The 14,327-nt window shown below is 45.4% G+C and overlaps 1 protein-coding gene across 3 annotated transcripts in view; it reads right to left on the bottom strand.

The window, feature by feature from the left end:
* Positions 1-14,123, bottom strand: part of LOC146177953 (uncharacterized) — a 203,907-nt gene extending 189,784 nt beyond the window's left edge. For 2 of the 3 annotated variants that reach the window (XM_084580676.1, XM_084580674.1), the window contains exons 1-2: positions 14,007-14,123; positions 11,208-11,316 (exon numbers count right to left, since the gene is read on the bottom strand). In XM_084580676.1, coding sequence (XP_084436802.1) covers positions 11,208-11,274 — 67 coding nt within the window. In that variant the 5' untranslated portion in view covers positions 11,275-11,316; positions 14,007-14,123. The remainder of the gene's footprint in view (positions 1-11,207; positions 11,317-14,006) is intronic. The other variant, XM_084580675.1, reaches the window with a different exon arrangement.
* Between the last annotated feature and the right edge of the window lie 204 nt (positions 14,124-14,327).

Genomic DNA, 14,327 nt, shown 5'->3' on the forward strand with positions numbered 1-14,327 from the left:
GCATGACCGTTGTCGAGCGAGCTGTCGAGTGTTTGGACCGACAAATTTTCAGAATCAACAAGGTACTAGTGTTTGTGTTTTTTAGACTTGCTTCAATGTCATCATCATCAGCCTGATTATACCCACTGCAGGGCAAAGGCCTCTCCCATATTTCTCCACTTAACCCGGTTATGTGCTAGCTGCATCCACTTGACCCCTGCGAACTTCTTAATCTCATCCGCCCACCTAACTTCCACCCACCTTCCCTTGGAATCCAGTTTGTTACCCTCAGCGATTATCGGTTATCCTCTCTTTGCACTACATGTCCTGCCCATGTCCATTTCTTCTTCTCAATTTCTACTAGAATGTCGGTAACTTGAGTTATTTCCCTGACCCACTCTGCACGCTTTCTATCGCTTAATGTTACCCCTACCATTTTTCGTTCCATAGCCCTCTGGGTTGTCCTCAACTTAAGTAGAACTCTCTTGGTTAGCCTCCACGTTTCAGCCCCATAGGTGAGTACAGGTAAGATGCAACTGTTGTATACTTTCCTCTTGAGCGATACCGGTAAGCTGCTAGTCATAATCTGCGAGTGCTTGCCAAATGCGCTCCATCCCAATCGTATTCTTCTTGCTATTTCCTTTTCGCGGTCCGGATCTGCGGTTACTACCTGTCCTAGGTAGACATATTCGCCTGCTACTTCCAGTATTTCGCTACCTAATGTAAACTGCTGTTCCTTCCCGAGGCTGTTGAACATTACCTTAGTCTTCTGCATATTGATTTTCAAGCCTACCTTTCTACTTTTCCTGTCTAGGTCATCAATCATTATTTGCAGTTCATCCCCCGAGTTGCTTAGAAAGGCAATGTCATCAGCAAATCGCAGATTACTGAGGTATTCTCCATCTGCCCTTATCCCTAACTGCTCTCATTCCATGTCTCTGAATACTTCCTCTAAGAAAGCTGTGCATAGTACTGGGGAGATTGTGTCTCCTTGCCTAACACCTTTCTTTATTGGAATTTTGTTACTTTCTTTATGCAGAACTATGGTTGCTGTGCAGCCACTATGTATATCTTCCAGCAATGTACTTGGGATTTGTTTGCCGAATTTGAACCTTTACGAGCAGCTGACTGGGATCAGCATCGGCTCCTGTTTGGCGCCAATTCTGTATATGGAAATAGGGCATTGAAGCACCAGCTCGAAATCCTCGGAGTATTCGCATGTTTCCGTTATGCTGGTGACTTTTTGCTGGGTTTTCCCGGTGAGTTACGCAGTACTATCAACCCCAGCTTGGTTATCAATTTGTTTGAAACGGCGTTCGAGGGATTCAAGTTCACGTTTTAACTGCCGGAACAATAGATCAGTAGGTTCCCTGACCTCGGAGTTTATGAGGGCGTAGAGCAGTCTGAACGCCGAAGAATTGACGCGTTTGAATTATGGTGCTGGCGGAGACTCTTGAGAGTTCCTTGGACTGTCAGAAAATCAAATCGGTCGATATTGGCGACCCCAAACCCTGACTGCTCATTGGAGGGTCGAATTCTAAAGTTGAAGCTCAGCTACTTTGGTCATCTGATGAGAAGATAGGAGTCGCTGGAGAAAGATTTGATGTTGGGAAAGGTTGAGGGTCACCGGAGAAGGGGTAGGCAGCGAACGCGATGGCTAGATTGCATCCTCGAGGCGCTGCAGATGAAGTTATGTGATGTTAGGAAGACAGTGAAAGACCGGAAAGCTTGGCGTAATATGGTCCATAGGGTCACGAAGAGTCGGACACGACTGAACGACTGAGCTGAACTGAGAACACACCCGTTGGCTGTACAAGGCCAAAGGAGAAAAGGTGATTTTAAGATATGATTCCGGTTGGGAGAAATGCTCCGACTTTGTGGTTCACACTACCGACACTCGACACCTTATCATCCGCAGACCAACGGTCTCACCTAGCGCACCAACCGCACCTTGACAACCATGCTGTCCACGTACGTCTCGTTTGACCATCGCAACTGGGATGCAATGCTACCGTATGTGACGATACGCTTATAACACTGCAAGTCATGAGGTTACTCTATGCAAGAACTCCCCACGTTTTTCTTGACACCATCTTCCCATTTTCTGCCAACGACGATGCGTCTGTTTCCCAGATACTATGCCGTGCCGAAGAAGCCCGTCGTATAGCCCGTTTACGCACACTGGCTTCTCAAAGCCGCTCGAAAGAATACTACGATCTGCATCATCGTGCAGTTACTTACTCCCCTGGAGACTACGTCTGGCTTTGGACGCCCATTCGCAAGCGAGGACTATATGAGAAGTTTCTCTGCAAGTTCGATGGCACGAATGACGTGAATTACGTTATCGCCAAAGTCACGACGGATAACCGCCGATCCCGCAAGACACAAGTTGTTCACGTGGCTCGCCTGAAGCGCTGCCATCTTCGATCTGCCTAATTTTCTCGAGGACGAGAATCGTTTGCCCGGGGGAATTGTTACGCCGCGTAGCGGCGCATGAGAAGCAGCAGAAAGAAAAGAAGAAGCAGGGGAAGCGAGCCGCGCGCAGACTGATCTGAGTTTTCTGAGCCGTGTGCGTCCGTCCTTCATACAACGTTCAGCTGTATTAAAACCATTTCATCCATTACAATATGCTTCGCCAGGGTGTCATACAGTCATCTAACAGTCCATGGGCTTCTCCGGTTGTCTTGGTCACTAAGAAGGATGGTTCTAATCGGTTCTGCGTCGATTACCGTAGGCTAAACAAGATCGCGCGTAAAGACGTCTATCCTCTGTCACGAATCGACGACGCCTTGGACTGTTTACAGGGAGCCGAGTATTTCTCCTCTTTGGATTTGTGTTCTGGCTACTGGCAAGTACCGATGGCTGAAGATGACCGCCTAAAAACTGCCTTTATAACACCGGACGGCTTATACGAGTTCAACGTTATGCCCTTTGGCCTTTGCAATGCTCCAGCTACTTTCGAGCGCCTGATTGACACTGCTCTTCGTGGACTCAAGTGGCAGACCTGTCTTTGTTATCTGAATGACATCGTAGTTTTTCCACCGACTTTTTTGTTCTCACCTTCTCCGCCTGAAGCATGTTCTCACGTGTCTCGCCGACGCTGGGCTTCAGCTGAATTTAAAGAATTAAGTGCCACTTTGCCACTCGAAAACTCACAATTTTAGGCCACGCAGTTTCTAAGGACGGCATTTTTCCCGACCCTACCAAACTTCGCGCAGTTGCAGAGTTTTCGCAACCAACCTCCCTGAAGCAGCTCCGGAGCTTTATCGGCCTCTGCTCTATACTTTAGACGTGTCATCTTGAACTTCGCCTCTATCATCTCTCCTCTGACCCAGCTCCTTGCCGGCAGCTCCGACCTTCCAGCCTGGACTCCAGCCTGCGATAAAGCCTTCGACACTTTACGTTGCCTATTGGTTTCGCCTCCCTTTCTCCGCCACTTTGATCCGACTGCGCCTACGGAGATTCACACTGACGCCAGCGGTATTGGGCTCGGTGCCGTCCTTACACAACGTAAGCCTGGTTACAGCGAATATGTGCTGGCATACGCCAGTCGAACATTGACAAAATCAGAGTCTAATTATTCTGTAACAGAAAGAGAATGCTTGGCCATTATTTGGGCCATCGGAAAATTTCATCCCTATGCCCATGGCTGACCGTTTTATGTCGTGACCGATCACCACCCTTCGTGCTGGCTGGCCTCTCTGGAAGACCCCTCCGGCCGCCTTGCTCGCTGGGCTCTCCGTCTCCAGGAGTATGACATTCATGTCATTTATCGATCAGGCCTGAAGAATACGGACGCGGACGCTCTTTCCCGTTCTCCATTGCATAGTGGTTCCTCGTCTGACCACGACTGTGCTTACGATTTCTCGACCTTTGCTACTGTTGACATGGCCATCGAGCAGCGGAATGACCCATGGATCAGTGCACTTTTAGACTTTCTTTTAAATCCTGCTCCCGGTCATTCATCCAGAGCATTCATCCGGCAAGCCCACCACTTTTCCATTCGCGACGGTCTGCTCTATCGCCGTAATTATTTGCTTGACGGACGGAAATGGCTTCTAGTCATCCCACGTCCTCTCCACGCAGACAATTGCGCTGCGTTCCATAATGACCCACAGTATGCCCACGGTAGCGTATTGAAAACCTACACGCACCTCCGCCTGCGATTTTACTGGTGTGGAATGCACCGCTTTTTACGACACTTCGTGCGCGCTTGCGAATATTGTCAACGCCGAAAACCTCTTCAGAAGTCCCCTGTTTCGTTGCAACCGTTACCCTGTCCAGCTCATCCGTTTGACCGCGTTGGCATAGATCTCTATGGCCCTCTTCCTATTCCTCTCGCTGGGAACCGGTGGATTATCGTGGCAGTAGACCATCTTGCTCGCTACACTGAAACATCACCGTTACCCTCTGCCTCCGCACGAGACGTCGCTTTGTTTCTTCTCAAGAACATAATTCTTCGCCACGGAACTCCTAAGGAACCACTCAACAACCGCTAACGCGTTTTCTTGTCCGACGCCCTCCTGAAAGAACGCCGCATCATTCATCGCACCACTACTTCTTACCACCCTCAGACGAATGGCCTGACAGAACGCTTCAACCGTACTCTGAGTGACATGCTGGCCATGTACGTGAACGACGCTCATTCCAACTGGGACCAGGTTCTTCCCTTCGTAACCTACGCGTACGACACTGCGACACCGACCACCACTGGATTCTCTCCCTTCTTTCTTCTTTACGGGCGCGAGCCAACCTGCACAATGGACACGCTTCTTCCCTACCGCCCTGATGTTTCTGAATCGACGCCACTCAGACGCCGCCCAGTACGCAGAAAAATGCCGTCAGCTCGCTTGTTGACTTACAAAGGAAAGCCAGTGGCAACAAAAACACCACCGGGACACCGGCGAGGCTCCTTCATATGCACCCGACTCCCTGGTGTGGCTCTGGGTCCCTGCCACAACCGCCGGCCTTTCAAAGAAGCTTCTTGCTCGGTATCATGGTCCTTCAAAAAACATCTGTCAACTAAGTAGTTGAGCCCGTTACGCCATCTGCGGGCTTGCGTCGCCGTGGACTCGAAGCAGTTCATGTGGACCGAATCAAGCCCTACTACGATCCGTCTTTCCTTTCGGCTCCATGAGTCGCCAGGATGGCTCCTTTTCTACCCGGGGGAAACTGTAGTGTGGTAATCTTCATCGTTATAGCCACTGACATGCGTCGCGTGCTGGCACGCTCGAGAACGAAGAAGTTGTTCGTTGTCTTTGTGATTCGCTACGCCTTACGCCCCGCTACGAGTTCATCCCGAGCAGCTGGATCCATCTGCGTCGACTGAATAAACACACCCCTACAATTTATTTATTTATTTACTTTTTTATTTGATGGTATCTATTTCTGTAACCTTCGAGATCCCAGTAATTGGAATTACATGAGGGGTAGGAGTTCAAAACTTAAAAAATAAAGAAAAAGGAGCATATTCTGCGAGCTGCCTAGATATATGATACTAGATAGAAATTTGACATGCGTAAAGAGCTCTCGGTTTCAAAATGCAACGCGCTATAATAGATACAAAAATTGATAACATGAAATAAACACGGGCCGAATGAGGATGAAACCTGGATGACGCTTTGAAACAACAAGAAAAACTACAAACTAAACACAAAGTGCCACAGAACAATATTTGAACAACAAGGTCCAGGAAACTGGAGTACGCTGATAGCTTTCAGTATGTTTTTGAAGATAGCCAAATCTTCTAACCTTTAGCTGGAGCTATGTGTAGCTATTTTCATAGGTAGCTATGAGCACCTATGAAAATGCACCTTCTTGCATTAAGGAGTATTGAAGGACAGCAGCTAATTTTTCTACAAATTTTATATGCCCAATAAGTCGCGTTGTACGCTGAATCTGGAAAAGGCGAATGTTATTGCTTATGCGCTGAACATGATCAAAATGAGAAAAAGGAGGGATCTGAGCACCGATCCTTGGGCTACGTCGGAAAGAACATTTTCAGGGTTAGACGCCGTATTATTAATGTTGTTGTTGTAGTGGTTATTTATTGTATGTACAAAAGGAAAGAAAAGATGTTTGCCAGCCCCGGTATCTGCTATCTTATATCTGAAGCACCTGAACTGGGGCGGCGGAAATAAAGGGATAGCGAGGAGGTCCTCGCCCCCTTCAATGTACCAACTGTTGGCGATTTGGACACAGTGGACGAGCGTGTAAGTCTGCGACAAGATGCAGGGTGTGTGGGGAAGGACACTCTTCTAATAGCTGTGCCGCTGCAAGACCTAGCTGTTGTCTGTGCAGTAACGAGCACTCGGCTGATGGCCCCAGTTGTGAGAAACGATCTCAGGAGCAAGCGTTACTAGAATTAATACAAGAGAATCGTTGCTCTCGAGCAGATGCTTATGCCCTTCTTGATCGGAAAAGGCACACTTATGCCAACTGTGTGCGCCCTTCTACTCCAGACTTTGAGACCACGTTGTCTACCGCAATTGTGAAAACGGTTGAAAAAGCCCTTTCTGTCGTGGTTGACCGTATGCTTACCAGCTTTACTGAAGCTTTGTCTAGTATTGTTGGTAGCCAGTCACTTTGCCCACCTCAACCTGTGCTGACTCCAGCATCTATTTCATCTCAAACCTGTACTGAAAGTTCAAATGCAGATTCTCCTCTAGTGCTGGCTCAAGTGCACCCAATCGACAGTGTCCCTGTAGGCATTTCTCGCAGAAGTGTTTGCTCTAATGATGTTGAAATGGCATGCCCTACTCAAAAGCGCCGTGCTTCTAGCTCACCCTCTAAGTCCTCCATTTCTCAGACCAAAACTAAAAAAGGACCTTCCAAAGTTTCACAGCAAACCGATGTGTTAAAAGAGGCTATTGCGGCCTCAATTTTAGATAAGTAATCATGGCAGGTGTACAAGTTCTGCAGTGGAATTGCCGCTCTATTATATCTTCACTTCCAGATTTATATCTTCTCCTTTCAACACATAAGCCAGACATAGTGCTTTTGCAAGAAACTTGGCTCTCCCCCGCAAAGTCATTTACCTTAAAGAAATATCATGTTTTCCGCGCCGATCGTGTAAACGGTAGGGGCGGTGGTTTATTAACTTTGATATCGTCAAAATTATGTCACCGGGCAAAAATAAGCAAAACAGTAATGAATCCTGAGTGTGAGATTTTGGCTGTAGATATCACATTGCCGCATTGTGGCCCTGTCACAGTCGCTAACGTCTACTGCCCCACAGGTGTACGTAGCACAGACTATTTTGACAGATTACTTACAAATTCTAATAGGGTAGTTATTGCAGGTGATTTTAACTCGCACCATACTCTTTGGGATAACTACTCCGACGCATGTGGACAGCTGTTATGGACGTGGATGTCGGCAAATGCTGTGCGCTGCTGCAATTCTCGGGCTATAACCTTCATGCGCGGAAATTCACAATCTGTCGTCGATTTATCCCTGGCAGCAGGTGGGATAGGTATAGGAGGATGGTGCACAGTAGATAGTGGTACGTCTAGCGACCACTTTCCAATAACATTTACCATCATGATGAGCACAACACGAGATAGAACTTTGGACCGTAAACTAGTAAACAACGCCAAATATGCAGCTTCGCTACGCTCCTCCCTCAAATCAAACCTTTGTTCATGTAGGACCGACAAAGCACAAAAGGTATTTTCCTCAATTGCGAATGCTACTGTAGATTCCCAGTTCACTGTGCGGTCTACAGTAAACAATAAGTCGCCATCCCCATGGTGGAATGACGCGTGTGAGAAAGCCTTCCGCCGTAGAAAAGCAGCATGGAAAAGCCTCTCTTATAACCAGAGCCCAGTAAACTGGATAAACTACAAATTTTGTTCGGCGTCATTCAAAAGAGCCATAGCGCAGGCAAAGGACGAGTACAACGAAAATTTAAATACTTATTTGTCAAACCCTAAGCACAGGAAGGCTTTGTATCGTTTCATGGAACGAAATAGAAACTCGCACCTTTCACAGTCGTTAAGTTCAGTAGTGTTGTCCCCACAGGAGGCAAAGGATGAGTTAGAACAAATTGCGCAAGGACTAGCATTACGTTTCCAGGAGCAGTGCAGAGTTCCCTTGCACGCTCCCATTTCCTGCTCAGAGTATGTTGAGGTTGATAGGTCAGAACTACTATCCGTGATTTCTTCCATGAGAAACTCGGCTCCAGGTTGGGACGGGGTTAGGGTAGGTATGGTCAAAATTTTAGCAAATGATTTCACTCAGGATCTCCTGGATCTGGTTAATGAATCATTAGAATCTGCATGGCTGCCTCACGTCTGGAAAGTGGCGAAAATTATATTGCTCTTGAAAGACCCTGGTAAAGGATTTCATGTTGAAAACATTCGGCCGATAGCTTTGACTTCGAATCTAGTAAAATTAATAGAAAGAATTGTGCATGGCCGCCTCTCAAAGCATATCTCAGAGGTTAATGCTTTGAGTTCTTCCCAGATTGGCTTCCGCAATGGATGCTCAATATGGTCTGCACATGTAGATTTAGAAAGTAGGATTCGCCTTGCAATGTACAACAAGGAGGTATCAGCGTTAGTGACGCTCGATATTGCTAAGGCCTATGACAGCATTGAACATTCCATTCTACTTAACAAGTTGTCATTATTACGTCCTCAGTTCTACATTTATGCGTGGATCAGGGAATTTTTGAAAGGACGAGAATTTTTTTGCACTGATGGCACATTAACCTCAGACACCTATGCACAGACAAGAGGGGTGCCTCAGGGTTCTGTGCTCTCCCCACTCCTTTTTAATATATTAATGTGCGATATTCCGGTTCATCCTGATGTCACTGTATATGTATATGCTGATGACATAGCATTCTTCGCCTCGGCAAAAGATATTCATGACCTATATCGTTCACTACAGGCTTACCTAAATGCACTTGAGGTCTGGTTTGACAAAATTAAATTGGTTTTAAATGTGTCCAAAAGTAGTGTGCTAGTTTTTAAAACCGTAACCCCCTTATATGTTTCGTTAAACTACCGCTCAGATGTCATACCTCAAGTGGAATCTGTGCGGTATTTAGGCATTACGTATGATGCTACTATGGATTGGAGGCTTCACATCAAGTCTAATGTTCGGAAAGGTGAACGTGCCCTTGGTAGGCTGATACGGATAAGTAACAGGAAATTTTGTATGCGTCGAGATACTCTTCTACTTTTGTACAAAGCCTATGTGAGACCGATTCTGGAATTCGGCTGCATTCTTTTTTCTGGGTGTCCAAAATATAAGCTGCATCCTTTGCTGCTTCTAGAAAGACGGGCGCTGCGCCTCTGCCTAGGGCTTCCACAGTCAGTCTCTACCACTGTTCTGTACTTGGAGGCCCGCATTCCGGACCTTAACTCCCGTTTCCACCTTCTAACTGTCAGATCATTCTTGCGATCATTTGAGACTACTCCCGGTGTGGCTATACCTATTTTTGTGTCAAACCCCGCCCTCTTTCTCACTCACCAGTGGCCAAGGGTCTGCAAGCCCCAGGTTGTTTATACGCAGAGCATTTTAACAAACATTGGTGTGGACCTTGCTTCTATATGTCCTATTGGTTGTTCAACGTCCTTTGTGGATATAAATTATGACTCTATATTTCCATCTAATGTGAAGCACTTGCCCTCAAATTTAATATCCAGTCTCCTATGTGAACACCTTGAAAGGTTCCCTGATCACGCTGTAATTGCCACTGATGCGTCTGTGATTGCGCACAAAGCTGCGATTGGAATTTTTTCGGAGTCTCTTTCCTGGAGTTTTTCGGTGCGTGTCCCGGATTACACACCGATATTTCTAGCAGAGTTTATGGCAATTGGGCTAGCGCTACTAAAAGTTCCCTGCAGTCAATCAAAAATAATTTTTCTATCAGACTCTCTTTCTGTTTTGTTGTCACTGGAGTCAGCACGGGATGCTCAGTTGAGCCGCTCACTAAACTATTTCATACCTGGGTGGGTGAAAGAAATACGCTTCATCTGGGTCCCCGGACACAGCGGTATTTTTCATAACGAAACGGCAGATTTCCTGGCTAAATCAGCTCTTGATGCATCTGTTTCTTGTACCATTCCTAATATCACCATTTTTGGAATGTCCCGTTTCCAGCGATATCAATACCTAGCCGCTACATGCAATGATTCTTTGCTATCTACAGCCGAATACCAGCATCTCATATACTCATGGAAAGTTCGAGCATGTAAATCACGGCAGTGTGAGGTTACGATGACTCTTCTGAGATGCAGGATTCCTCGCTTAAATCTTTATTTATGTAGATGCGGGATCATCCCCACAAACCTTTGTGAGGCTTGCGGTGAAATTGAAAATATCGATCACTTCCTTCTCGCTTGCCGAAGGTTTTCACATCAGAGGAGAGTGCATTTAGAAACTCCAATTGCACGCTTGGGATTTACGTTATCGGTCCCGCTTCTACTCTCCTTCGGTGCGAGTGCGAAAGGATTTGCGTTGCCTCAAATTTGTCAGTACTTACATAACTACATAACAGCTACGGACAGATTCCCCTGCTAATTGCATTCCAAATTTACAAAACTACAAATTTTTGCATCATATTTTTTCATTCAATAACTTTTGTGATCTTAAACCTTTTGTTTTTGTTTAGTTGTCAATTACTTTATTACACTAATTCAGTTTGTGTAGGACATTTGGCAGTCCACACTGAACCCTGGCCAATCCCCCTTCGTGGGTATGTGCCAAATATCAAGGAAGAAGAAGAAGAAGAAGAAGAAGAAGAAGAAAAGGGTAGGTCGAAATAAAAGAAATATATACACTATGGTACAGTATACAGTAGTTTGCTTGAGGCCCACCCGCAATGTCTTAAATACAAACTGTTTTCTTTCGTTAAGGCAATTTTCAATCCATGCAAGGACAAATCGGTCAAGATAAAAAGTTTGGACTCGTACGTTAATCGACCATGAGGAAATATATTGAACGCTTTTTCGAAGTCAAGAAAGATAACGTCAGCTTGAAAGTTCTTATGCAAGTTACGTGTAGGTAATGTTCAGGTAATTGCGCTACACAGGAAAGGCCTTACATGGGTTTGAATATTGTGCGCATTTCTCTACGCACCGATTTTGCAAATATGATCCAGTGTTGGACACGTCTTCCGAAAACGACTTCTGCGCAGGTTAGAGCGCTTATAAAACAAAATATTATGCCAGATTATGCAGGTCTATGTGCCGTAATGAGCGAAATCTGTTACTCACTTAGAAGTAGGCAGAATGCAGCCAGGTGTGCAGTCAGACCTCCACTGAGGGCTTGCCACAGTAGCATGTTAGTCAACAACAGCAGCGCTCAGCGCAATTTTCCGCAGATCTGCATGGAGTGAAATATAAGTAAAGATGGCATATTCATCAACAACGGAACAGCTGAGCAGCGCTCTCGCTGAACAAAGATCGCACCCAGTATTCCCTCCGGTGCCAACCGCGCTTCTCTATCAACTAAGCTCTCACTGAACACTCCGATGAGCAATGAAGTATCGATTCAGCGACCCCGCGTTGCTGGCGGCACAGTGCTGAACAAATTATATTCGACCTACGATCGCACCGTATATCAGAGCTTCATTTCTGAGCATCTCAGGTGAAGTAAAACGAGCATACACTCAGTGCTCGCAACTAGACAATACCAAAGTTATTTTATATCAATACTGCCAGTCCCTCATTCGGAGCAGGTGGCAATTACGCTCTTCGTATTAATTACGTGGTCACATCATGCCTTGGCACAGACTTCCGTACAGACTGCACGGGACTGGAATAACCTGCCTGCCGACGCTGTGCACCACACCGCTATCATGGAATCACTCTTCACTGCCCATCCCTCATGTAGGGGCCAACTGAAGTACCAGTAATGAATCAATAAATATTAAACAAACTATTATAATATTCAAAGGAACTTTACAGAAAAACAACACCAATTAAGGTGATCCAGGCAGCACAGAAAACTGGAAATGAGTTAACAATCGGCCCAAGTAAATAACAAATAAAAATGCGTACAAGTTCAAAATGGAAAACGCTACAGACCATGCACTGCACGAAACTGGAAGTGAAAAGAGGTAAGCACAAACAATTTGTTTTAAACTGCGCGATGTAGGCGACACAAAATTAGTGTTAGTGATGGACGCATGCAGGCAGCTCCATTGCAGGCAGTTCCTTTGCTAGTTATCGGTGGGAAAAAAAGAGTGTCTACCATTCCGATATGCATATTCGATTAGCGTATATGCGCGCTTGTTGCTTAAATCTCGCTTATGAGATAATGAAACCTACATTGACTTGTCGATGATAAAATTTTAATAGCGAAATTTTAATAGCACCACCTTTATTTTCAGTATTTTATTTATTTTATTTTCAGTACACCCTCCAGCGCCGAAGCATTATAGCAGAGGAGTGGGTACAACATTGAAGTGGCGAGCAGGTAAACAAAAAAAAAACGCGCACGAGTGATTGAACAAAAAAAAAAGGGAGGGTAGGTACAGGAGTAATGACTTAAAATAAAACACGACAGTGCATTCGGTCACCAGTAATAGTTTGAAGGAACAGTAAAATCACAAATTAGCCTTAAAAATGCATCTCGATCTACAACATCAGCTGGCAACTTGTTCCATTCAGAAATAGGGAGCACTTTTTGTAGTTCGTTTTACACGCCATGTCCCGTATTTTAAAACTGTCCTGTTAGAAATATAGTCTTGAGGTACTTTTCCTTATCAATGCCTGTTGTGTCAGTGCAGTACCTTCGGTTCGAGTTCCGTGTGTTATGCTTGCATGTACTGGCTTGATATAAATCTGGCTGCGTATAGTTTCTAATTTATCAATCAGGTATCGCTGATGCGGACGCATATTCCAGTCGAGGCCTTGTTGGCAGTACTTTTAGGAGTCCTCGTTGATGGCGTCTTGAGCCAGTTTTTACAGCTAAATGGGCTGGCGAATGTACTTAAGTGCAATACGTTTTCTTTCGAGTTGTGAAATATTAGTTGGAAATAAAACAACTGAACGGTGTGAGCATATTCTATTAGATGTCCAAAAATAGTTTTATAAGCTACAAATTAATGTGCGCTGGGGAAGGCACGTTTTCATAAAGCAAAACACGCAATGCAGTTGGTGTGCCTACGTCGCCGCAGTGGTCTCAATGGTTACTGCGCCTAACTGCTGTACCCAAGGACCATTCCGGCAGGAGGCGAAGAGCAAACGCCATTCACGTTTAGAACCCCAGTTGGTCTAAATGTCCTTCCCTACAGCGTCCCTTATAGGCGTAGCCGCTTTTGCACGTTCAACGCCCACAAACCAAAAAAAGAAACATTAAAGGCGTCTCGCATAGCCTAAGTCGCTATGTTAAGCCCTATTATACCTAACCATCTCATATCATTTCGCACCGGGTTAACTGAGGACAGAACCGGGTTAAGTGGAGACAGAGGGTATAGTCAGGCTGTTGATGACGAGCTATTTGTACTTGTCATCGAAAGGCTGTGGAGTGTCGTCAGTTTTCTACACAAAATACGAGTGCTCTTTTTCCTGGTATAATTGGCAAACCGTGATTGCTTTCCTCGCCGCCGGCGCCCTCTCTTGGTGCTGTTGTAGCTCTACCTCTTCGAGGTTCAGAATAAACGCACTGCCATTGTCTTATACATTTTGTTTTATTTTAACCTACCCGGTCCTTCCTCCCACTCCTTCACTATTTATTTTCTTCTCCTTGTCCCCTTGCTATCCCTTTATTTACACCACCCCAGTTCAAATGGTTCAGTAATTGATATTGCGGCGGTAATAGTTCGTGAAAATATAGCAGATATCGGAGTCGACAAAAATGTTATTGCTTCCTTTCATTATTTAATTTAAAATCAAAACATTTACTAATTTCAGCATATTTCTTATTGTTATTTGACATCTGCAAGTTGTTACACCAATCAGCATTTTCTCCAATAATCTGATGAACGTGGAAAAAGAGTAATAAAAGGCAAACCGCAGACACAAGAAATGGCTCTGAAATCTCTGGGAATGAAAACTGCTCAGGCTTACGTAACCGGCTTGATCTGAAGATTCCGCAAAAGAAGCTGCTTCTCTTCACGAGGAAAGGCCGCGGTGTGAAGGCTCCGCAACCTGTGCGCATCGTCTCCGCCACTGTTTCCGTTGTTGGGCAACAGCGGACGCCTGCGGGTAGGCTGATGTAGGAAACGTCTGGACGGAATTCTGGGGCCCATTTCGATGTAGCAAAAATGTTAGCCTGGAAGCTTCAAGCAGCCATTGTCGCGAATATCTGTTATTCCTATCAAGATTGTTTAAAATATATAAGCTTAGTTAAACGCTAAGATAACATATGCTCTATACAGCCAAATTACC

Source organism: Amblyomma maculatum, chromosome 10 (assembly GCF_055883805.1).
Source record: "Amblyomma maculatum isolate TAMU_Amacu chromosome 10, ASM5588380v1, whole genome shotgun sequence".
Lineage (NCBI taxonomy): Eukaryota > Metazoa > Arthropoda > Arachnida > Ixodida > Ixodidae > Amblyomma > Amblyomma maculatum.